The sequence below is a fragment of the Denticeps clupeoides genome, chromosome 18 (assembly GCF_900700375.1).
Source record: "Denticeps clupeoides chromosome 18, fDenClu1.1, whole genome shotgun sequence".
NCBI lineage: Eukaryota > Metazoa > Chordata > Actinopteri > Clupeiformes > Denticipitidae > Denticeps > Denticeps clupeoides.
In genome coordinates, this window is record NC_041724.1 from 13779845 (window position 1) to 13805203 (window position 25359).

At 42.3% G+C, this 25359-nt stretch overlaps 1 protein-coding gene across 6 annotated transcripts in view; it reads right to left on the minus strand.

Annotated features, from left to right (window-relative positions):
- Nucleotides 1-25359, minus strand: part of mid2 (midline 2) — a 111689-nt gene that overhangs the window by 11389 nt on the left and 74941 nt on the right. For 4 of the 6 annotated variants that reach the window (XM_028960281.1, XM_028960278.1, XM_028960279.1 and 1 more), the window contains exons 3-7: nt 14094-14159; nt 12639-12734; nt 6127-6234; nt 1552-1700; nt 1245-1372 (exon numbers count right to left, since the gene is read on the minus strand). In XM_028960281.1, coding sequence (XP_028816114.1) covers nt 1245-1372; nt 1552-1700; nt 6127-6234; nt 12639-12734; nt 14094-14159 — 547 coding nt within the window. The remainder of the gene's footprint in view (nt 1-1244; nt 1373-1551; nt 1701-6126; nt 6235-12638; nt 12735-14093; nt 14160-25359) is intronic. The other 2 variants (XM_028960282.1, XM_028960280.1) reach the window with 1 other exon arrangement.

Sequence of the window (25359 nt, forward strand, 5' to 3'; positions counted from 1 at the left end):
CTGAAGAGACTATAAGAGCAGAACAATTATGTAAATAATAATTTATTATACAAATCTAGAGGGACCCCTTTATGCATAATTTACATTTGTGGCATTTATCAGACGCCCTTATCCAGAGCATCTTACAATCAGTAGTTACAGGGACAGTCGCCCTGGAGACACTCAGGGTTAAGTGCCTTGCTCAGGGACACAATGGTAGCAAATGTTGTTTGAGCCTGTGACTTCTGGTTTATAGGGGGGTGACTAACCCACTAGGCTACACCCCATAACTGAATAAAACCAGCAAATAAATGTGTAAGAGGATAATTTCTCAAATGTATTTTACATAATTTGATCAGTGGTGAACACAACAATGGAAAGACAGGAAAATCTATAAATGTCAACAACAAATGACAAGATGTGTTCTGAGGGAACTGGTTAAAGGGCCCTTTGCTTTGTGCTTATGTACCATTATATATAATATAATATAATATAATATAATATAATATAATATAATATAATATAATATAATATAATATAATATAATATAATAGCATGCAATACAGCCCATGTACAAGGGATAAACCTAGGTGTTCTACCTCACCAGAATTAATGATAATGTGTAGAGCAGTTGAATCAGCATATTAAATTATGATACTCCCAAAAGTCAAAATAGGTTTGCCTGCCATAAAAAATCAACCATATTCAATGTACCCTAACCGCACATAGGCAGTATCAGTTACTGTGGCAACAATGACAAATTATTGAGAAACTAAATACAGGAAAAGAAGCATGTCTTAACAATCGGCGCTGCCTCTCTTTCATGATTGCACACTATTATCATCATCATAAGCATCTTCATGATATGATCATTAACATAAGAAACTATCCTGTTGGAAAAACCATCTCCACTTTCTAACGCACGGTAGTTGGGAGAAGGCAGAAATTCACTGCTCAGCCTAAAATATTAAGAAAATACTAATGATAAAGTCTTAAAAAAAAAAATAAAGACTCATTTATGAGTAGGTGTGTCGAAACTTTTGATTGGTAGTGTATGCACAAGATGAGGGCATGGTATTCCAATTTGTTGTGTTGTGCTGATCAGTCCCCCTCTCTATCAAATAAAGTCTGACTGAGTAGCAGATGCTTTGGGCCCATTTACATGATAGATTTACAAATATGTTGTATTTAGACTTGCCTATGACTACAGATATCTGTTGTGAAGTAGTAGGTCATAACGGTGATATCATTTTAGCACAGTTCACCTGTTAGATAGTCTAGACCCTCCAGAATCTTCTTCTCTCTCGAGAAGTCGAGTGCAAAGTTGTCGAAGGCCTCGTTCAGATTCACGTCCGGAATGAGGACCTGCGATGAGGCAGTGGCCATGGCAACCCTCAAAAAAAAAAAAATGCAGAAAGTGTAGAGTCAGGTGGGCAGTGAGTATAAATAAAATGTTGGCTGTTCGATAATCCAGATAAACAACACCTTGGCAGCCTACTGCAGCAGTAAATACAGCGGAGCCGCGTGACTGGATATCGGGCCCCGCGGGGAGAGGGATCTCTGTGCGTTTACCTTTCTGCTACGTTCCGCGCGGTCTGCAGGAAGCGGGTGTGGTCGTTCTCCTTCAGACTGTGTTCTGCCTGGGTGATGAGGGCGCTGGAGCGCTCCAGACACTGTCGACAGTTCGCTATCTGCTGGGCTAGTTTCCTCAGCTTCATCACCTACATACACACACACACCACATATTCACACATATACACACACAGTGCACACAAAATCAACTGCACATTAATACAAATGCATGCAATGACACAAACACACACAGAGACCCATCCCATCCAGCAATGTGTGTATGTGTGTCTGCTGTCACGGCTTTTTCACTGCAGGAGGAGGAGGAGGAGATTCTTTCATGCGCTAGAACAGCGGATAAGCATGTGATTTCCCCGCCGTCTGTCAGACGAGCTCACAACGCTGCGGAGGTGACAGCACAGCCTGATGCTCTTCAGCAGCCTGACAGCTGATGAGTGCATTTCAGCCAGGCTTCCATCCTGCGCGGCCAGTGCCGGTTCCCTCTAACCGCTGAGATGTCGGCGTTCTGGGTTAGAGGACATTTAGCACCCCGTCACGATGCACATTCCGCCTCATGCTGCCGGGTTCACGAATTCAGAGAGAGAAAGGGTGTGGGTGGGCGAGGGAATTATCCACCTACACACAAGCTATGTCAATCAGTCTGTACAGAAACACACTCACACAGAGGTTCCTACGGGCTGTTCCTACTACTATCCCTGTGGTTGGAATTAAAGACCCCCCCGACTGGAGGAACCTAATGGAATTTTCTTCTCAGCTGAGGGCTGGATTCACTGCTTACACATTATATTGTGATTATGAGTCTTCAAATCATAATTAATTTAAATAATATGAAAAATGTGAGGGTTATTGGCCCAAAACACACATTATTACTGTCAGAAGAACAAAACTAGTCATCATAAATCATAATCATAATATTAGAAGGGTAGCACAATAATAAACTTTGAATTCATTAAGTAACTGTGATGGATTATTACTCCAGGAGGTGCCATTAATATTTTAACTTCTCTGTTTATGGTAATCTATTGCATTTGCCATTTGCTTTAGGTGTCATGGCAGTGGCGACATGGCATGGCAAATGCACAACTTCACAGGACAGGGTTTACTGACGACATGTAGAACACACAGACACACAATACAAACTCCGGCCCCAATGTCCAAGTCCTGACAGTATGCTAAAAATGGAGAAGGTTAGTATTTAATTGTTTTGGCTGAATTGTCCAGGACATCCTGAAATACGGGTGATTTTTATTTGTCCCTTCTGGGGCAGTTGTATTCCAATCTCAGCCTCATTGGCCAAAAGTCATCCAAACATTGCAATGAGACGCGACTATTGGTGTGCGTGTGTGCACTGGCCACTAGTGGTGAGCAGTAACAAACTTCTAGGCTGGTCAGGGGTGTCAGACTCGCAGTGCCAAATCCCGTGACATCACTTAGATATATTAGAATTGCCTGCCGATATGAAGCGCTGATAACACACAAACTACAGATCCCATAATGCAGTACTTCAGTTGCCTTGCCAAACGTGATCTTTACACTGCAGCTGAATCTATACAGGAGCAGTTTCCACGTTGACGGCACTGTTGGTCATCTGCTCTGTGTGGGCACCTGCAAGAAAGTGTCCATCATTTGGGGTTGAGAAATTTGGCAGCCCTAGCAGCAGTATTTACAGCAAGTTTACTACAACTTAAGCTAATTAACCACTCAGACAGTCAGTACTGAAAGTTATGTTAATCTGTCAAACGGCTAAATCAACTGAATATGGGTCAGTCAGGTTCTGCTTCTCAAACTCTACTTCTGATGAAACTGCACTATAAATATATATGTAATTCTACATTAAATCATATTAAAAAATATTGTGATATTGCACAGCCCTAACTACATGTCCGCCAATAATTGCATCACAACATTTTATCCAATGGGTCTTTTTGCCAAGGTTCCAGACGTGGATCATGTCTTCCAGCAGTGTCAGCCCGATCTTAATGGCTACGAGTCTGTATGCTGTCAAGGTCTTGCTGACCTTGTTATCCCTGCGGTCAGATTGTCAGAGACAGTGTGATTCTACCCTTCTCTTGTCTCCTCTCCTGGTTGCTGCCCAGTTTGACAGTACTCTGCCTTTGATGGCTTCCATTTTTCGTCCTATCTTATATCTTGCTCCCAATGCCAGCCGATTTTTCCATTATGAGGCACTGTCCATCTGAGCCCATCGCAGATTACATCAGGATGTGATTTCTGTGGCTAACATCATATGGACTATAAATTCTCTGGAAGTACCACTAAAATAGAATGCTAACTCTTAATGCACAGCATTTTGGAGTTTGTTCGCCACAAAAACATAGCAAATTTGAGGAAAATTCTATGACCTGAAATAAACCCTTCCTGCATCTGGGTTTCGAATGGCATTAGACCAGCTAAAGCTGCTCGTTTGGGTTTCAGCTGAGATAATTCACGACTGAAGGCCAGTAATCTCCTGCCGGCTTTCACATCAATAGGATCACTGCTTCCCACAAATAGGAAACAGCTTCCTGAGAGACTTCTTAATAGATGCCACTCGTCACTGTGTTCAATTATGCCAAAACTCCAGGGATGGGCGCCATTTCATCACTTCTGCTTTATACTGGCTGTTTTACTGGTGAGGACCAGCAGACAGAGACGCAGACTTATTTATCCAGAATGCCGCATTGTTCAGATCAATTCCAGACCCACTTGATCCAGCTAATTAAGGATTTGATAAACGCAACAGGGCCGTTGGAAATTCAATGAGGTCAAAGATAAAATGCAATCCAAAGGCCAGTTCTGAACAAATGTGTGGCAAGACGGAGTCGGAAAGCAGGAGGTGAGTAAAGTAAAACCAAGGAAAACAATATTCAATGATGGCTACGTAAAGTGATCTTGTGTAAAATTAGATATCAAGCCTAGACTGTGCCCTTTGAAAATTTCAACTCTGGATACAAACAATGGTATAGCCTTCGCAAGCCATTTTTGAGATGTCATGTGAAGCCTTCAAAATAGGGCAGGCTTGCAGTTACTCGTTTAATAATGACATTTACATTTATGGTAGTTATCAGACGCCCTTATCCAGAGCGACTTACAATCAGTAGTTACAGGGACAGTCCCCCTGGAGCAACTTAGGGTTAAGTGTCTTGCTCAGGGACACAATGGTAATGGTAGCGGGATTTGAAGCTGGGTCTTCTGGTGCATAGGCGAGTGTGTTACCCACTAGGCAACTACCACCCATAATGATCTGGAAGAGCTGGGTCAGTGAGACCTGGCAAAAGCTGACTGGAGCTGAGAGCTCCAGCACTTTACCACTGGAACCAGTTGGTATAGCATGCCAACAATTCGGTACTGAAGTATGCAGTATGAATCTGCAGTGGCAACATCTTCGATGTGACACGCGAGAACTTGCTGAACTATCAAAGCAGATGCAACATTATGACCATCCAACTAATACTGCCACCAGAATAGCCCAGAGCCAGATGCTTAAAGTCCTCTAAGTTCTGAGGAAGTGCATCCAAGGACTTGTTTTTCCAGCACATCCAACAGATGCTCGACCGGACAAAGTTCTGGAGAATTTTGAGACGGGACCTCAAAACAACCTCAACCAATTTTTGAATGATTTTGGCCATGTGGCAGGGTGCTCTATCAGTATCAGCAAACAAAAATAAAAAATACTAAAATAATATAATACAGGCTACATTGAGTACAGTAGTGTGTCACCTCAGGGTTTGAAGTAAGCTGTGCTGAAACCGACAAGTGGGGTGGAAACAGCTACAACCCTCCTGATGGAACACCTAAAAGGTGAGTAGAGCTGAGTCGGGTTGACTTGCTGTTGCACCACAGCGGTTGAAAGTGACCCAGAGCAGCTGTGGTTTCACCTCCATCAGTGTTTGTACTGCAACAGATTAACCCGGCCAGCGTGAGAAGCTCCGGGGTTCTGGGAATCTGGCTGCTTCCCTTTAATCTCATCAGTTCTGCTGCAGAGTCGACATCTCTCGCTCCCTGCCGCCCCTCGTTCTTTCATTCCATCCTCCGTCCTCTCCCAGACGTGCCTGGAGCCGCTCCGATGAGGCTCAGATGTTATGCTGCCTCTGCGAAGACACACTTTACTGGCGCTCTCATTCCTCCGCCCCTCAGCCCGTGTCTGCGAAACGTGAGATGCTTCTGGTGCTCCACAGACAAAACACGTGCTACTGATCCCTCAAGACTCCCGGTTCTCATGTCCTGGTCTCTAACAGGAAGTTATGAGTAAACAAGACCCCCCCCCCCATCCTTTTCCTCACTATGTGGAGACCTGTCCTGCCCTGTAGGAGATGCTGTAGTCTGGGTGTAAAGGCGGACTGTGACAGGTCTCACTTCTGCTGTCACGATGACAAAAAAACGAGTCTGGAACGAGCTGTCATCTCCGCACGCGCCACGCAACCGTCTGACAGCTTCGAATCCCATCGAAGCCAAAACACACCTTTTAACTCATCATCTCCTGAGAACCATTTACAGTGTTTCAAAAGTCTACAGAGCTGACAGGAACTGTGTGGGAGGGACGGGTGCGGATCCTGGTACCTTGGACTCCTTGATTTTGACGGCGATGACTTGTTTCCTCTGTCGGATGATCTCCACCAGTTCGTCACATTCCTCCACCAGCTTGGCTTCGTGCATGGCTGTGTTCACCTGAGGGACAGAGACCAACCTCTCAGTTAAAAAAAAATTCAGATCCAGACCCATCAAGATGAGATCTGAACAAAGTATACAAAGTCATACTGGTCCATTATCTTCAGGTTACCTAAGGAATCCCTGCATGCTTTTTGCCACCTTTTGAATCAGGAAGAGCTGCTGAGTGAGTTTGTAAGAGTCTGACCTCAGGAATTATGCTCCAAAGATGCCTACCCACTCAGATGGTTTGGAGCCTGACTTTGCTACACGGTAAAAGAGTAATAGCTGTTAACATAAGTAATGTGCTGGTTACCACCATACGTGGTAAAAACTAATTTAATCTTTTTACTATACAAAACACAGGGTATGTAACTGTGATATAAAAATGAAAAACATAAAATTATCTAACATTAAATACAGAATATCATGTAGTATTCATTCGTTTATTATTATTTTTAATTATGATGGTGACCTGTATATGCATCACAGTGCATGCATAAGAAGGCACTGGCAGTTCAGTCCTTAAAGCGGGAAAAGAGGAAGTGCACAATCCCATCAGCATCCTCAGTAGTGTTTTCACAAAGCTTATTAAGCTAGTTAACGTCCAATTAGGCTGCATTAATTACATGCACACACACTCTTCATACCCTCATGCACACTTACTCATACACACCATTAACTCCAATTCAGCCTCCCTGTAAAGCAGGGCTGATTTATCACTGGCACTGCAGTGCAGTCTGGATGTCTACATGTCCTGCTTTGCCTCTATCAGAAGATCTGAGGCCACCTCTGGTGGGTTATGGGTGAGGAGGTGCTCAGTGTCTAAGAGGGACACTCTGTCACTTCTCCTCCCTGATATCCCCCTCATCTCTCTCTACTTCCTTTAAATCGTGCAGGATGGGCAGGTTACGGTTATTAATGATCCAGCAGCGAGTCAGTAAATGTTGACCCCACCCTCCTGACGGTGGCTCCAGGGTTGCAGATTAATCACGCTTAGGAAACCTACAACCATTTCTCACGTTTAAACTAATTGTTCTGGGGAGACAGGGCGGGGCACAACCACAATACAATAAATATATACAACAATATTGTGATTCTTCCTCCACTGTCTGATACACTGATCTCCAGGATCAATGTTTCCCTGAGTGCTTACAACAGTGTTTTACCAAAAAAAAAAAAAAACACAAAGACAGGAACAATTTCTGCCATCCAGCAGAAATTTTAAAATCACTTATACAGCATTTTTACTGAATCGAGCAAGAAGGCAGGGGGGTGTGGTTCCCTGTGCGTATGAACTGCACCTTTTTGACCTCACTACTACATTCTGTGAAAATAGTTTTCTATGATTATTCGTGCATATGTGACTTGTCTTACTACCGCCGCAACGTGACAGTAATCTAGACGTATTTTTTCCAGTGTGACGATGCACTTCCCTGCACTCGATTCATCGTGAGAAACACTGCAAACACACACCCTTACCAAGGTACAACAAAGTTTAGTCTGTCCGATCCATAGACAATCACATCCAACACACATGTATATATATAAAAAAAATGTCAGCATCACAATTCTAATAAGTTAGTTGAGCTGCGTCCAAATAGTCATTTTCTCAAGCAAGAAAGAAATGATTGTTTCATTGCAAAGATTGTTTCATTGCAAACAAAAGCTGCTTGTGGATTGTGTTTTCATGAAACAAACACATCTCCATATTATCCAATCCCTTGAGGATTTCACAGGATTTTTGTTGTGGCCTCAAATGCCTTATTGCCACTTTTTAAATGCATAATTCCAGTGAGAATAAAACAGTAGTGATTTCTGTGGGTTAAAGACATTTGTCTACATGCTCATGTGGCTGCCCGATGTAATGGACTCGCGGTGACTGGTCAAATCTGTGGTGATTGCACAACATTGCAATTCTTGTGAAGAATCCAGGGCGGCTGGATGGACTTGCGTTTAGCATTGCGAATGGATTTTGTGTGCTTGAGGGTGGAAATCTTTGTGACACTGTTTACATGAACCAAAATGCTTGATTTGGGTCGAGTTCTGCATTTGCATGAACGTGTGTGTCTTTGCAGCAACTTCTCCAAGCGAAACTAAAAAAGGACAAAAAGGCATGTTACAGGCAGCCTGAGAGGCTTCAGGGAGCCGAGGGCAGAGAAAGTATTGACTGCAGGAGAAGGAAGCCGGTGAGCAGCCATCCTTTGGGTTTTCTTTGTCCTCTGGCAGAGACGCCGACCCCTCAGCGCCTTTTCTAAAGCAACTGCACAGCCAACGATGTGGTGTTTAGTGGACGACTTGGCCCAGAACACCAAAAAATGCGTGCCTGAAAGGGACATGCGCCATGCAGGTAACGCTTTTTGGCATATCCCTCGGAGGTTAAAGAGGAGCATTGAGCTGCCGAGTGAGTTTATGTGCATAATTATCTGGTTGCGCTGTATTACTTAATGCCAAGTCACATCATCCTCCTGTACAATTATTTAGCAGGTCTACATGGTGGAAAAAAAAAAAGAAAAATGCTTGAGGGAGCAGCCCACGCTATGGGAGGAGGATGCTGGCATTTTAGCCCCTGATTGGTTTAAGCCTCAATGGATAGGCTCAGGAAATGAGCTCTGAGAGAATCAGACGTGAGCAGCTACAGCTCGTCCTGCCGTCGTACTTCATCGACGGTGCTGCGTTTTAAAAGACAGAACCAAATCCACATTACTCAACTGTTAAGGTGTCCACTGTGGGGAACAAAGGCACTAATGTGTCATCCGCCTCTGCAGTCTCAGCTTGGTTGATGCAAGATTGGTATAAACACTTAGCAACAAAGAAAAGAGAACAAAACAGTATTACTTGCTCTCAATGTACTCGGTTTATAAGGCCAATATGTATCTGCTCCAATGGCGTACGATCGCAAACAACTGGGCAGTTAAGCTTGGTTCGAGAGCCTCCCTCGAGCCTCTCACGATTAGATTATCGATACATTATGTTTTCAATGAACCAGGCGTTTGTCAGTCGTTCGTGAAGTCAGGTGAGCGCGAACATAGCTCAGAGGTGCATTCATTTATTGACTGGGACCTCCAGGACCTTGTATGATCCTGCCTGTTATTAGTGGTCCCCTGGCTGTAAACCGGAACCATCCCCAGCACTGACTCGGGTACCCAGGGAGAGGCAGGCCTATTGCCACGGGGGAGAACACAAGGGAACCCCGATCCCTGAGTCTGAGTAAATTTCTTCATTATTTCACATATTTGAGTTTCTCACAAATATCTTCAGTTCAAAACTAAGAAATGAACGACAGCCACCAGACCTCCAACTTTGCCCATAGGTCAGGATGAGCTATCATTATTTCACATTGTCTGGATATTATGTTTCTGACGGAAACCTAGATGCGAGTGTGTGAGTCCACCCTGTTCTCTGAGCTCCTTCCTTCCTGACTGTACTTTCTTTAGCTCCTCCTCACCGGTGGGCAAAGGTGGAGGGCTGGACCCTGCTTCCGATCCAGTTTCCAGTGTTGAGGGATGCCGTCGGATTCATTTTTTAGTTTTGAACTGAAGACAACTGGTCTAGCATCCATCTAAACACATTAAAGACTTTATATGAGATTTTACAGATGATTCAAATGGTTAAGAGGTACTTGTTGGTGACTTTAATATTCATGTCTGCTGCGAATCTGGACCTCTGGCTAAAGGACTTTATGAATCTAACTGACACATTCAATCTTATTCAGTCAGTGTCTGGCCTGAAAAAGGACAAACACTGGAACTTGTGCTGTCTTTTGGTCTGAATTAATGTGTAAGTGACATCTGTGGCTCACATATTTAGCAGTTTTATTTAGCATTACAATGGCAGTTTAAATCTGGTGCACCAACTTATTTTGTGCACACAATTAACCATTGATTTTTACAATTCTTACCACCATTAACTAGATGACTATTGTAATATTAACCCTAATTTATTTTAGCTGTTTAACCCTACATGTACTGACATACTAGACTTGGTGGCCCTGTTTTGGCCAAAATGCCATAATCCTTGCTGTATGCTTTAAATAAACATTCTTTCTGCCCTCTTGACAGTATGCAACCTTGACTTATCAAGGAGACGTTGAATAGCCTCAGTCCCTGCATTGTTGACCACATTAATTCGTCAGTGATTTCTGGTTGTGTTCCAGCTGCACTCCAGCTGCACAGGCTGTAGTACCGTCGCTCATTGAAAAGAGTAACCTTGACCCCAGTGTTCTATCCAACTTTAGGCCTATATCTGCCTTTAATACAGTTGACCACAACATTCATGTATCGTGTCTAGAGTTGTGTTTGGGAATTAGACTACTGAACTTAATTTCAGACAGGATCTCAAGTCAGTCTTCACTGACAGCATCAACTCTTAGCTGTGGCGCGAATCAGGGTTCTAAGGGGTTCTGTGATTTGCATGTATATGTTATTGGTTCATTGAAGCATAAATTGTTGGTATTATTGCTCTGTCATTTTAACTTATGTCCTGTTTGCTTATATTATTACCTGTACAGCATGTTTTTCAACTAAGGTAATTTAAAAATGAATAAATTAGAAATGAATAAATTAAATTAGTGAATTTCAGGTTTATCTTTCCTGCTGATCATGTGACATTAGCGAATGAATAAACAAACAGCGGTTCAATATCTATTATGAATTGGAGGTTTTGCTATACCATGAAAGTTAAAGTGATTAGTTGTCATATGTGGCACACCACAGCACAAAGTGAACACAGTGAAATCCTGTCTCTGCATTTAACCCATTCCCGGAGGGAGCAATAGGCAGCCATGACAGGTGCCCAGGGGGGAGGACAGTGCGGGGACAGTACTTTGCTCAGTGGCACCTCATTGGCACCTTGGGAGTTTGGGATTCGAACAGAAAATGAACGAGTCAATTTCCTAGGCCAACCACTGCCCCGAAGTAGGGGCACTGATCTGCTGAGATCTTGACCTTTGACCTTTTGCTTCACACTGTGTGAATTGGCATCACACAAGAAATATTGTGACAATCTATTCAGAGAGTAAAACATACAGCTGTCCGATTGTGAGCATGCCAACAAGAGGTCAGGTGATCTAGGTAACCTAGAATAGAAGGAAAATAGATTTCTTGACTAACTGATCATGATCATCTTCAAGATCATGAGTTCAAATAACACTGCAGGTTTCCTCTGGCATGTAGGTGAATTGCTGAGTCTAAATTGTCTGATGGTATCAATGTGTTAGTGAACAATGGGTGAGTATCTAATTTACAGAAACAGATCAATGCAGACATCTGGAACATGCCCTGTACCTCACAGCCTGTTATGTCCCGTGATCATGTGATGTGTGGTCTGTATTCACTGTCTTGTTTGTGTTTTTCCTTTTTGTAGGAGGAGCCTGTAATTTACGGAACTCCTCCCAGACCTGACTCTGATTTGCACTCCCCTCGGAGTGAGGCCGTTAAAGATGGCGTGGGTCTGCTGCGACGGGGAGACGGGGAGAGGAAAAGGAGAATGGGAAAATACGCCAGACAGATGCCCTGTTCCCATTAGTCTACCCGGTGCTTTTTCGTGGCCTGACTGTGTTTCAAGTTGACCTTGTTCAAATGTTTGTGGCGTTTCCCTCCCTCTTTCTAATAGTTCACGTTCCTGACCTAGACCAGGACGTATAACAGCCACATACAGTTATATTGAATTGTTATGTTAGTTGTTTTTTTTGTTGCACTTTCATTATCTTCCCACAGCGACGCCATCGACTGCTCATTAAATCACTGCAATGCAAATGGAGCCGCTTCAAATGCGTTCCTTGCCAGGAGATTTGTCAGGTTCACTCCAGGACAAAAACCTGCAGGCTATGCAGATCTCCAGGGTCCTGGCTGTCATGGCGCAAATTAAATAACAATGGCTTGTCACTTGAATGGCTTTTGAAGTACAACCCGGGTGCGTTTGACACTGTTATTAAAGTGTGTGTCCTTGTTTTAAGTGGCTGATTTTTTATTTTATTTACAAATTTGGCAACATTGACTTAATAAAAAAAAAGGACAGTGCTCAGTTACTTTGCATATCCAATCACCTGAAACATTATCTGGCACTTACTTCAGCCGTACATCACTAACAAGAAAAACTGAGAACAACCTTCAGAAGTAATGGCTGATGAGTAACTCCCCAGTCAGAAACACAGCCTGAGGTGAACTTCCACTAATGAAGCCTCAGTGACCACGTGCATTTCTCACATTTTCATGCTCAATCTGACATTCAGCCTCCAGCAAACAAGTGAACAACCGCACACATCTGAAGGGACAAAATGCAGATCAACAAAACAGATGTCTTATAATAATGGGGTAGAGGTTCTGGTGACCCTACAGATTCATGACTTTGCTCATTGCACATATATGGCAAGTTATTGATGGTTAGTGTGTGTGTGTGTGTGTGTGTCTGTGTATAGGACTCACCTCTACCTGCTGACAAATCTGAATGAGTTTGGCCATCTGGTTCTCCAGCTCCGTGTTCCTTTTCACCAGGTTGGTCAGGTTATTCTCCAGGGTTTGCTAAAATACACAGAGGCAGGTATTTTGTACAATAATTCAGCTATATACTTATATCAACATCTACTTTTACATTAACCTTCTAATAATACATTACAATTATAGACATTGTAGTGATCACCGCATGTGATTAAATTCATATCGAATCCAGGTTCTTCACACAAGCAATTTTCTGAACTTGCTGGTCACAAAGAATTACAGGTTAAGGCTAAATACATGTGTTGGAATGTAGATGTGGAGACAGTAAACCCACAGCAAACAAATAACAGACTTTCTACTGAACTACACACTCCAACCGCATGCTGTCAGCAGCACTGCCCACCACACTTTCATCTAGTTGCAGGTTGGCAGATCCTCCATTAAAATCCTCATGCCCACGCCCGTGGATTTTCAATCCTGGACAAAGATGGTGGCAACTGAACTGTTTTGTAAGTATTCTTGGGTTCCACTTCCTCCCATTTCATTTGTAGAGGCGGACATCTCACATCTGATTTAACACCAAATTCATATAGATTTATGAAAAGGACTACAGTCTAGACATTTTGCTTTCACAGTCCCTGTCCATGATTTAATATGCCCGTTATATAATAAAGTTGTGCTGGGCCAGTGTTAAGCATTGTGGAGCCCAAGCACCATATGCCAGGGTAACAACTCATACATTTTTGATACAACAGCAAAGAAATATGCCAGCTAGTACACACACACTTGTCCCAGCCATTTCCTCATGATCTCAGACGTCCCTGAAAGTCTAAATCAGTTACATGAGGTGTGGGGGATTATGGATGGACCTAAAAACCTGATTGGTTACCAGCAACAGGGTTCAACAACTTCACCAATGATGTATGATGAGATTTTTCCTGCATTGGATCTAATATAGAAGAAAAACTATTTTTCCCCTGCAAAATAAAATGAATAATGCAAATTTAAAAAAATAAAAAGTGTATAAGGTAGATTTGAACGGCACAATATGGATTGCTAATACATAGATTTTTTTTTTATATTCACCCGTCAAAACTGCACACTGAGACCATGTTTGAGTTTTCCGACTCTTTGGGCAACACATATTTATGAACAGCTGACTGTTATTCCACTTCCAATATGTGAGGTGGACAATGAGTGCGAGAACGAAGAAATAAGGTCTTGATATGTTTTTGCATATTATTAAAAATATATTTTTAAAAATGATAATAAACACATGCTCTGGTGTACTACTCTAAGCTGCTGGTTCATGCATGTGGAATATGAGTCCTGACCACCTGAACGTCACACACACAAACACACACACATGCATATCAAACAAAACTTTTTTTTTTTGTCTTTGTTTTTTTTGGGTTCTTTTTGGAAAGGCAGCCGGTGACTCACCGCAGCACTTGTCTTTGATGCCTCCAAAACGGCTTCTGAAAGTCTGGCCGGGCTCACTTGAAAAGCCTATGAACACACACACATACACACACAGCCCTTACACAGCAGCCCTGTACCCACAACGGTCTGGCGTGTTTGTAGGTGTGTGATACACAAGACTGTTACATGCCATTCCAACTGCTGAAGTAGTGTGTTCCTAGTAGTGACTACAGTGGGGCAAAAAAGTTTTTGGCAGCCAATGATTATGAAAGTTGCCCGACTTAAAAAGATAAGAGAGATCTGTAATTTTCATCAAAGGTACACTTCAACGATACATGGCCCCATTCATCCTTTCCTTAATTCAGATCATTTGTCCTGTTCCCTTTGCAGAAAAGCAGCCCCAAAGCATAATGTTTCCACCGCCATGCTTCACAGTGGGCATTGCGTTCTTGGGATGCAACTCAAGAATCCCCCCCCCCCCCCTCAAATACGAGTTGTATTTTAGCCTCATCTGAACACATGATATTCTCCCAGTCCTCATATGGATCAGGCAGATGGTCTCTGGCAATTTTTAGAAGGGCATGGACATGTGCTGGCGCTAAGCAGGGGATCTTTCAAGCACTGCAGGATTTCCTGGATTTTTTTTACGTTGTGTCTCTCACAGTTGAAAATTACAGAACTCTGATCTTTTTAAGTGGGGGAACTTGCGCAATGAGTGGATGCCAAAACCTTTTTTGCCCCAATATAGCTACCTAAACAGCATAGTAAGGTGTAGTATGGTGTTGTTAGGTATGGAACAGTATGGGGTGGTATTGTATGACATATGGTATGATATATGGTATGGTATGGTGTAGTATCTGTTATTATGGTATAGTATGGTGTCTGTACGTTATATTATGACATTATATAATATGGCATGGTATGGTATGATGTGGTAAAGTATGCTGTGCTAAGGTAAGGTGTAGTACGGTGTTGTAAGCAGGGTTCTGCAAGTTAAAATTAAGCCATATTTAACACTTTAAGGCCACTTTCATCAAATGTATGACCCTCCAACCTGTATATAGCAACTGCTGGATATAAATGGGACATTTTGGGGTTTTAGGTGCTTTTACAATTTTGTATTTGTTGTTGCCTTCTCAACTACAACTTTAAATACAACAATTGCCTGTCTCCATATACATTCCAACCTGGGCTGTCATCGTAACGTCACACATACAACTTGTAAAATGTGCGGGTTGCTTTAAGAAAGCTGTGCTGTTGTACGGGGTGGGTGTGGCTTTGAATGGAAAACAAATAGCCAAAAAGTTTGGACACACCTTCTCATTCAATGTGTTTTCTTTATTTTCATGACCATTTACGTTGGTAGATTCTCACTGAAGGCATCAAAACTATGAATGTGGATTTCTGTACTTAACAAAAAGTAGAGACCTGGCCTCCACAGTCACCGGACCTGAACCCAGTTGAGAAGGCAAAGGGGCCAACAAGTGCTAAACACCTCTGGGAACTCCTTCAAGACTGTTGGAAAACCATTTCAGGTGACGACCTCTTGAAGCTCATCGAGAGAATGCCAAGAGTGTGCAAAGCAGTAATCAGAGCAAAGGGCGGCTATTTTGAAGAAACTATTAAATATGTTTTATATTTCTATATTACTTTTTTCCTAGTGTGTGGCAACAAATGCTTCAGTAATAATGTAAATGGTCATGAAAATAAAGTAAACACATTGAATGAGAAGGTGTGTCCAAACTTTTGGCATGTACTGCATAAAACGAAAAATATTGCCTCTTCAGTCCTCATAATATAAATCGCATAATATTATGTTAATGTAATAGCATTGTCATGTGACATCCTCTATTTCATCCTGACTACTACAAGTAAGCCAGATTTTTATCTGTCTTTATTTGCTTCCTGTGTCTTCTGTCCTGTTTCTTGTCTTCCCTCTGTATTATCCCAGGAGCACAACATCCGTGCTTCCTGTTTCTTAGGTCCTGTTTCTACTCTTCCCTCTGGATTATCCCAGGAGCGTCAACGGATACATGTCCGCTGGTGAGTGTAGAATTTTGCCATCTAGCTCCATAGGCAGTTCTGCTAATTCCGATTTCATACGCAAAAATGCAAAACACATATTAGAAATTCGCCAAATTAGTTAGAGGTTAACCATAAATAAACTTATTGGGTCTGCAGTATAAGACCCAATTTATGAATTACTAGTGATTTTTATGTAAGGCCGTAATTTTTGAAAATTCAATTTAAGACTTTAAGACAGATACCCTGTGTAAGGTATGATAAGGTAAGTTAGTTTTGTGGTGGGATGGTATAGTATGGCATACGGTATGATATTTAGTATGATATGGTATGGTTTAATATTTGGTGGTGTGGTACAGTATTGTACGGTATAGTATGACATAGGATATGGTATGGTATGATGTGGTAAGGTTTGGTGTGCTATGGGGGTCATGGCAGGGGTAAGTGTACTGAATTGCTTGTGGAGGAGGCATTTTGGCTGTCATCGCAGCAGAAGAGGACAGATGGGTCATTAATTACAGAATCTGAGTGGGGAAAGAGGAGGGAAATGAATTATATATCAAATACACAGCTGCCTCCCACGAGAATACACACTCAAGCACAGAGAGTGAGAAAGCACAGGCGAGAGAGAGACATGGAAAAACCTGACCAAGAGGGCAACAGCAAAAGCAGATATAGAGTCAGACGGCAGGAGGGGAAAAAGTGGTGATAAAGTGTGATCAGATGAATTAGTGTTGGCGTGTGTGCTAGTGTGTTGATGGTACAGGCGTGAGAGGATTCAGGGTGAAGGTGAGGGTGAGGAATGTGTATGTGTTTTGAGGGTGACTCTGCATGAGTGTGTAAGCTGTGCAGCATGAGTTTTTCTTTGATGTCGGCATGACTGACTCAAAAACAAGACCACCCCTCTGCTCCTGCTGCACACACACCTGCATTGCCCAAGTGTCAAATATGGTCACGTCTCTCTGAAATGTCATCACTGAAGCTCCTTTTCAACTTTATCCATTACTGGCACTGAAAATCCAAAACTTTTCACATTTGCACAACTTCACTAGCATAAGGCCCAGAGGCCTCCTCAGAATAATCAGATCCCAAGTGGAAAATTTTAATATACATTCTTTAACTGAAAATTTCAGACTATAAGCAGCTACGATTTGAGAACTGCGGCTTTTACAATGCTTTTTATAGGCTAACTTGGTTCTTGCCACATACACAGTGAACCTTGCCAGCACATTCTCTTCCGTGCCAGACTCTCCCAGTCTCTCAGTCTACAACTCTACCCTCCACTCGGCAGTATACCCACAACACAAAGGACAAGGGGATATATAACAGACGTGACGTTGTGAAGCGTCTTTCGGGGAAATGGCACTATGTTACAGTAAGCCGCAAGGCGGCTACGGTCACAATTTACCATCGCCCTTTAATACTGCTAAAAACACTGTTCCGAGAAAAAAAAAAAAGAAAAAATTGTGTTATGTACAGTGGGTATGGAAAGAAGTCAGACCCCCCCTTAAATTTTTCACTATTGGTTATACTTCAGCCATTATCCAAAATCATTCCACTTAAGGATTATGGAGGCCTCTATGCTCTTAGGAACCTTAAGTGCAGCAGAATTTTTTTGTATCCTTGGCCAGATCTTTGCCTTGCCGCATTTTTGTCTCTGAGCTCTTCAGACAGTTCCTTTGACCTCGTGATTCTCATTTTCTCTGACATGCATTGACATCAGTATAATCAAACACAGCTGGACTCAAATGAAGGTGTAGAACCATCTCAAGGATGATCAGAAGAAGTGGACAGTACCTGGGTTAAATATATGAGTGCCACATTAAATGGTCTGAATACTTAGGACCATGTGATATTTCAGTTTTTCTTTGTTAATAAATCTGTCAATATGTGTTGCTGTGTGTATATTAATGAGAGAAAAATTAAAATGATCTTAGCAAAGAGTTGCAATATAACAAAGAGTGACAATTTTAAGGGGGTCTGAATACTTTCTGTACCCACTGTATGTAGTTGTGGATATTACCGAATATCAAATTTATTTAATTAAAAGTAAAAAAAAAAAAAAAATCTTGCTCTGTTAAATTTTTCAATGGGGACATCTGCGGCTTATAAACAAGTGTGGCTTATGAATGTACAATTTATTTTTTTATTAGTAGGTGCATCTTAGGTGTGCTCTATAGTCTGGAATTTATTGACATCCTCTGTGTAAATATGTATATTCTCACATCATATTAAAATACATCAAGACCTTCAATATGCAATAATGCGGCAATTTCAAAAGAGAAAAAACAATAAACAAATTCTACTGTGTATTTGATTTCATACTGAGTTTAGATTTACCATAGTTGATGTAAGCCATTGTCATTAACTTCCTTAACTTCAAGTCCACTGTTCAAGTCTGCCTAACTTCTATACTTGCTTTGCAAATGCATGCATGACGATTCTCAAACACTGAAAGTAGTAGTGTCCCCCAACTCTGAAAATGTGGTTGTATCATACCGGATAATTTCCATAATCATGAACATAATCATGGAGTGAATCATATAGAGGGAAAAAAATATTGTCCCATTCCTACTTTCTAATGTCAGAAATGAATCCTCAGGTTGTCCTATATATGTGATGTTTCTTGGTCCCCATTAGGACAGAACAGAGGAAGACAGCTTGGAACACATACGCTCCAGCAACACAATGTATAATGAGATAATTGCTCAATGGAACGTAAGGGTATATGCCCAATTAGTTTTTATCTCCATGATGTTAATACATTTTGCTTTCACATTATGAAGTAGATAATTGTGGTAATTATTAAAATGCTAAATTAACTTTAGGGTATATGGTGGCCTAGCGGTTCAGAAAAAGGCCCTGTAATCAGAAGGTTGTTGGTTCAAATCCCAATCAGCCAAGGTACCACTGAGGTGCCACTGAGCAAACCCTCCCCGGGCACCTGTCATGGCTGCCCACTGCTCACTGAGTGATGGGTTAAAAGCAGAGGACAATTTTTGTTGTGTGGACCGTGTGCTGTGCTGCAGTGTGTCACAATGACAATCACTTCACTTTCACTTTACAGAGTTTGGTCTGTATCTGGAAACACACAAAAATAAATAGCTGGGCAAAAGCCAAACCTTTTATTAGCCATGTACATCTCCCTCCAGTTTATCAGTGGGACGTTAGAAGAGGGAGAAGGTGTGAAATATCACTCCACATCAACCGAGCACCAGGAACCAAGCGGTTTCATCCCATCCTGCCTCTCTCCTGAGACACTGCACCAGCGTGGCGTAATAAGAAGTGCAGCGCCACTTCGCATGAAGGCCGACTGCTAATTAATCAGTCATGCTTAACAGGGTCTGCCTCTGTGTGACAAGGCGACTTCTCCACCGCTCTTTAATATTTTTCATTTAAACCCTTCTTACGAGTGTCTGCAGACGCAGTTTGAACTTGAGTCAAATACGTCAGAACGGCACACACGGGTTCTAGACTACCTCTAGGGGCATTTCACAGGGATGCGGTGACGGCGAAATGATGCCAAGGCATCTTCAATAAATAAATAGATACAAAAATAATTAAATGAACAACGCGAGTGAACGGAAGCTGCTTGAAGGTTGATGTGACGAGGATCAAAAGTCTGATTCCCTCTCCGGAGAGCAGAGAAGATCCCTTTGGGGGTCTTCACTCTGCAAAAACAGCAGAAACAGGTATAATCTGGCCGTTTTAATTACGCCCACAAAGGACATGCAGCAGGGAGAGAGAACCAGACGGCGTCTGGCGAGAAAACACGGCCGAATTAGAGACGTGAAAGTAATTAGCACTCTTCAGAGCCACGCCAGTGGTAGTGGCGGCTGTTTTATAGGCATCGGACTATGTGGGTTTTCATTTAGAGGTAAACTTTACATCGGTTCTGCCCTGCTATTCTGACTGCTACCATTCTCTCATATAGTCGCACCTACAGCCAATTTAGTTCCCAATCCTCAATCCAACTAGGCCTCATAGACGTGGCATTCATGTTCAGCACTCATGCAACCCATATCCATGACATGGTTAGATGCATGAGGGCAGTGGTGGCCCAGCAGGTAAGGAAGCAGACCTGTAATTGGAATGTGGCCCGAATCGCCAAGGTGCCACAGGATCAAAGCATCGTCCCCACACACGCCTTTGCTAACTGCTCACTAAGGTGGTAGTTAAATGCGGTGGACATATTTTGTTGTGTCACCGTGTGCCGTGATGCAGTGTATCACAATGACAATCACTTCACTCTCACTCCCACCACCATGCTTGACCGTAGGTTAGACAAACTTGTCTTTGTACTCCTCACCTGGTTGTTGCCACACACGCTTGACACCATCAGGACCAAATAAGTTCATCTTGGTCTCATCAGACCACAGGACATGATTCCATTAAACCATCTTTAGAAAAAGCCTCCATCTGGGATGCAGACCAATTTGTGTGTCTGCTTCAATGCTGGCAGCAGTCATACATTGTTGACTAAAGTTGCCAAATAAAATTGTCACTGACAAATCTGATTGTCATTGTACGTATCGTGGAGTAAGGTGCAGATGGGGCATAAAGAGAGATGCAGAGCATTTATCACCCATAGTGGTTTATTACTTGAACAGGCAGGGGGCGCTCACATTAATCACAGTATCCCCTGCACTCTCCTAATCTCCCCAACACACAATCACCGGACCATCACCTCAACCAGCTAATGCCCTCAGACTCTCCAACGCTAACAAAGAAGAACACTACTGACCCAACCACATCACCAACAGTGACATCGAACGCATGATCCGTGCCCGCACATCCCTAATAGGCGGGCACAGATACGTGCAGCGACTCAGGAGAAACCTGCAAATGAATCTCGTCCTCCAAATCACTTCTATACACCTCTCACAGCTCCACAGTAACAGCGGTTGTTCAATACCGAAATTTAGATCTTGTTTTTGTTTTCTGTTCTCGACTCATGCAGCATTTTCGTGCAGCCGCTGAGCAGATGAATAGGGGAAATGGAGCTGCCCAACGTGCTCGGTGCTGACACAGTAGTCCAACACCAGTCTCTTTCAGTTAACTCTTTATTTCTATAAAAAAAATTCCAAGTTTCAAACATCTTCAGAAATTCAGTAAAAGCATTGCTTTCCCCGATCAACCACTCACTACTTCTGGCTCCAAATAATGGGTCCCACTGTCACCAGCCCATGTGACCCAACGTAAATGATTACATATTTGATCCCCTGCTGATTTTGTACATTTGCCGATTAATAAAGGAACGATCAGTCTGTAATTTCAGGTTTAAAAATGCATAATTATTTAATCCCCTATCGATCAGTAAGATTGCTGGCTCCCAGTTGTATTTTATACAGGAGCTTCACAAAAAAAAAAATCTATCCATACAAGCAATCAATCTATCCAGATTCCAAACTCTGCACCATGGCCAAGACCACAGAGCTTTGGTCTTGATAATGAAAACAGTGAGGAACCATCCCAGAACTATTTGGGGGGAACTTGTCAATGATCTCAAGGCAGCTGGCACCACAGTCACCAAGAAAACACACTACGCTGTGAAGGACTGAAATGCTGCAATCCTGCATGGTTCCCCTGCTCAAGAAAGCACATGTACATGTTTGCCACTGAACATCTAAATGAATCAGAGGAGGACTACGTGAATGTGTTGTGGTCAGATTAGACAAAAAATACAGTTCTTTGGCATCAACTCAACTCGACATTTTTGGTGAAGGAGAAATCTTTACCCTTTGAGCCAATTTTCAGAAACGGAGAAAAATAAAACAAATGTTCAGACTTAAAAAGAATGTAAAAAAAAAAAAATTCAGCTCTTCTGAATCTTCTGAACCTCTTTTGAAACCAAGTCCTCACAAACAATCCCAGCAGTCATGCAGGGCAGCGACGCTTTACACGACCCCCTGCTGCTGCTGTGTGAAGGCTGAGCATAGATCCATACATACATATATACATACATATTTTATTAAATGATTACGGATTCAATCTACATGCACCATCTTAGCTCCCCTGAGGTTGCAATTACAACAACAACAACATTTATTTCTTAAATATCCCAAAATCACATACAGTATGTCTCAATGGGCTTTGACAAGCCCTACACTTGACCCTTCTGCACACAAGGAAAAACTCCACACAAAAAAAATAATTAGATATAAAAAAAAATTCAAATTCACGGTTCCGTTCTGGATCTTTGTCACAGGCCATTTTTCACGGATTGAGTATCATTACAGCTCAGGTTACAACTGAGTAGATGTATCAGGACTGACCCCTGTAGAGGTCATCTTTCAGGCTATAGGATAGTCACAGCCTAGTTCAATCATGTATTCGTAGGTCAAAAAACCCTTAAATACATGAAAACATCAAAAACGTTTTGTAACAGCTGCCTTTGTTGAGAGAATGGCGTGGCCTATTTCCGCATCCACTAGAGACTGGATTTTTTTTTTTTTTCATGCACAACATGGAAAATCAGGCACAAACAAGCAAAACGCTGAGACCTTGCTTCTTCAACTCTAAAACATGAAGGAATACTTAATTGCACCACTTTTATGGTGATCATTGCATAATGCAGATACATCTCTCAGTTCTTCAGATTACAGGCAGTGCTGCAGTGGAGAGCACCAGCAATGTCTGTAGCAACTATACCGCAGTTGTACTTTTCGGAGTATTTTTGTTTCTTTTGTCTGTGGACAGGGAATGTGTGGATCAGGTAAGAACCAGTGGACCTGATGTAAGCTGTGAGCAACTTGTTAACTCACGACAGCAAGCCTTCAAGCTGTAAACATGTCAATGCTTTTAACTAGGCCTGGCATGGACAGTCCAGAAGGATGCGGACACATGTATATATATATAGCGCCTACAGGTTGACAGAGCGAAGCCTTTCATCAGACCCGGCTGTTGTCAGCATTAACACATGCCGGGTTCTGGGACAATGAGGCAGCATTAGCGACTAATTTGACTGCAAATTGGTAGCACTGCAGCATTCATGGTTAGAAACCATGAGGGAATTCCCGCGTTGGAAAAATCTGGTATGATCTAATGTCACTTGAGATCTTTCTAGCCAACCCTGGTTGTCATATGTTTGAAAAGTAGTATCGTTTAAACATCACACAGTGCCAAATATCATACGTAATGCTCCCATGAAAGAAAAGACGTGTCCAGATGGACACAATCACGCTACTCTCGTGTTACCACTGAAAAAATGAACAAACAATGCATCACCCGAATCGGCCCAAAAACTCCTTTACGGTCTGCCTACATCTTTACGTGGGGATCGTCTCAGCTAAGAGTGAATGACATGTCCGTGTGAAAGTCAGACCCCACACAGGAAGTGAACAAAATGCAGCTGTGTTGATCATTTTAAATATTTAAAAAGTAATTCGTTTAGACAGCCTTGCTCGAAATAAGCATTAACGTTAGCTAGGCAAGCTACCGAGTATAAATCTAACTCTGCTTACAGGATAGGTTTCAAGCAATTTAGCGTGCTTATACTGGAAAACGATTTGTGGGTACCATTTGGCTGATGAGGACGATGCACTGGTCCTTGCTAACTGGCGTATCCAAATTCAGAGAAAAGCAGACCTGGCCGTCGATTCTCAAAAAATTATGATTCTACTCTGTGAAAATGACTGAGACGATGTTGTCCTCACCAGCTGTTAGAGCAGACGTTCATCTGAGAATAATGTGGCCAGCTGTCAATAAAAATGTCCTCGTCAACACCACAACAACCACTGTTCTGGAAGCATTTCAGTTTGGGGAATACAGAAAAGAAGATAAAATGTAAAGTCCATTGGTCTATGAAGGCTAAAGTATCATAAAACCACTCACCCAAAGGAACAGACAGATGTAGTGGGTGGTTGTAGCCTAGTGGGTAACACACTCGCCTATGAAACAGAAGACCCAGGTTCAAATCCCACTTACTACCATTGTGTCCCTGAGCAAGACACTTAACCCTGAGTTGCTCCAGGGGGGAACTGTCTGCTAAATGCTGTAAATGTAAGTGTATTTCCTCAGAGTACACCAGAAAAAGTGGTATTGAAAATGGTTGGATGTACACGATTAAAAGGTAATCGTGTACATCGTGTTGTTAGCAGTAAAATAAGTTAGTTAGTTCAGTTTGTTTATGGCAATGGCATATGTATTCACAATCTCTAAACCAGAATCTTAAACCCTGTCCACACAACAACATTTTTCTCTAAACCAGTGAAATTTCTATCTGATTTGGCCTTGCGTCCGCATGGAAACAGACTGAATTTCTCTTTTCCGCATATTCATGTGCACAGCAGATGACCTATAACCCCAAATGCATCGTACATTTAACAATGGTGCATAAAACGCCTGTGGTTGTAGCAACTTTAAGAAATCCACTCTCCGAGGCACATTTCTAAAGAAAAGACAAGGTTGGAGAACAACAACGTGTTCAGGTTATTTAACACAGTGCGGTGGAGACCTAGGTGCACTTTGGATGAGACTGGGGAATTACAGCACCACTTACTGGTGTGGAGGGGGGTTACAACAGTGTTTGGTCCGACAATTCATTTTAGAGAAACTTCTAGTGAGGTGTCACTCCTGTAAGGGTTCAGCACAGCGGATCTTCTATTTCCATTCCTTTCAGTGCCCTACCGGCTTACAGCATCAGTGGCCGTCAGCTGATGGATCAGCTGTTGTTGTCCACTTACTGATATCATTTACAATGGGTACACTTTCTCATTTATCTGGGCATGAAGAAAATGAACTGGCTTGTGCATACCCAGTAGCTGGGTTATGTAACACATTATTTACTCTATATTCATACTCATGAAAGCTCTTAATGGGCTCTTTCCACTGAGGACACAAACAAACTCTTAATTATGTTTGGTTTCTTTAAATAAATTACATTAATAAATGAACTCAGCTCAAACTATGGTCAGTTTTTTTGTCTGTACAGTAAATGTCTTACACACCTCTGATTCTAACCACTGGTGCTTCATACTGAGCATCATTTTTACTAGATCATTGAATTCTTTCAATGGGGGTGGTAGTAGCCTAGTGGGTAACACACTCGCCTATGAACCAGAAGACCCAGGTTCAAATCCCACGTACTACCATTGTGTCCCTGAGCAAGACACTTAACCCTGAGTGTCTCCACGGGGGGACTGTCCCTGTAACTACTGGTTGTAAGACGCTCTGGATAAGGGCGTCTGATAAATGTTGTAAATGTAAATGTAAATCGTCAGTAGCCGATCAGAGGTGTGCGAAACTATGTTTCCTCCTCCGGTTT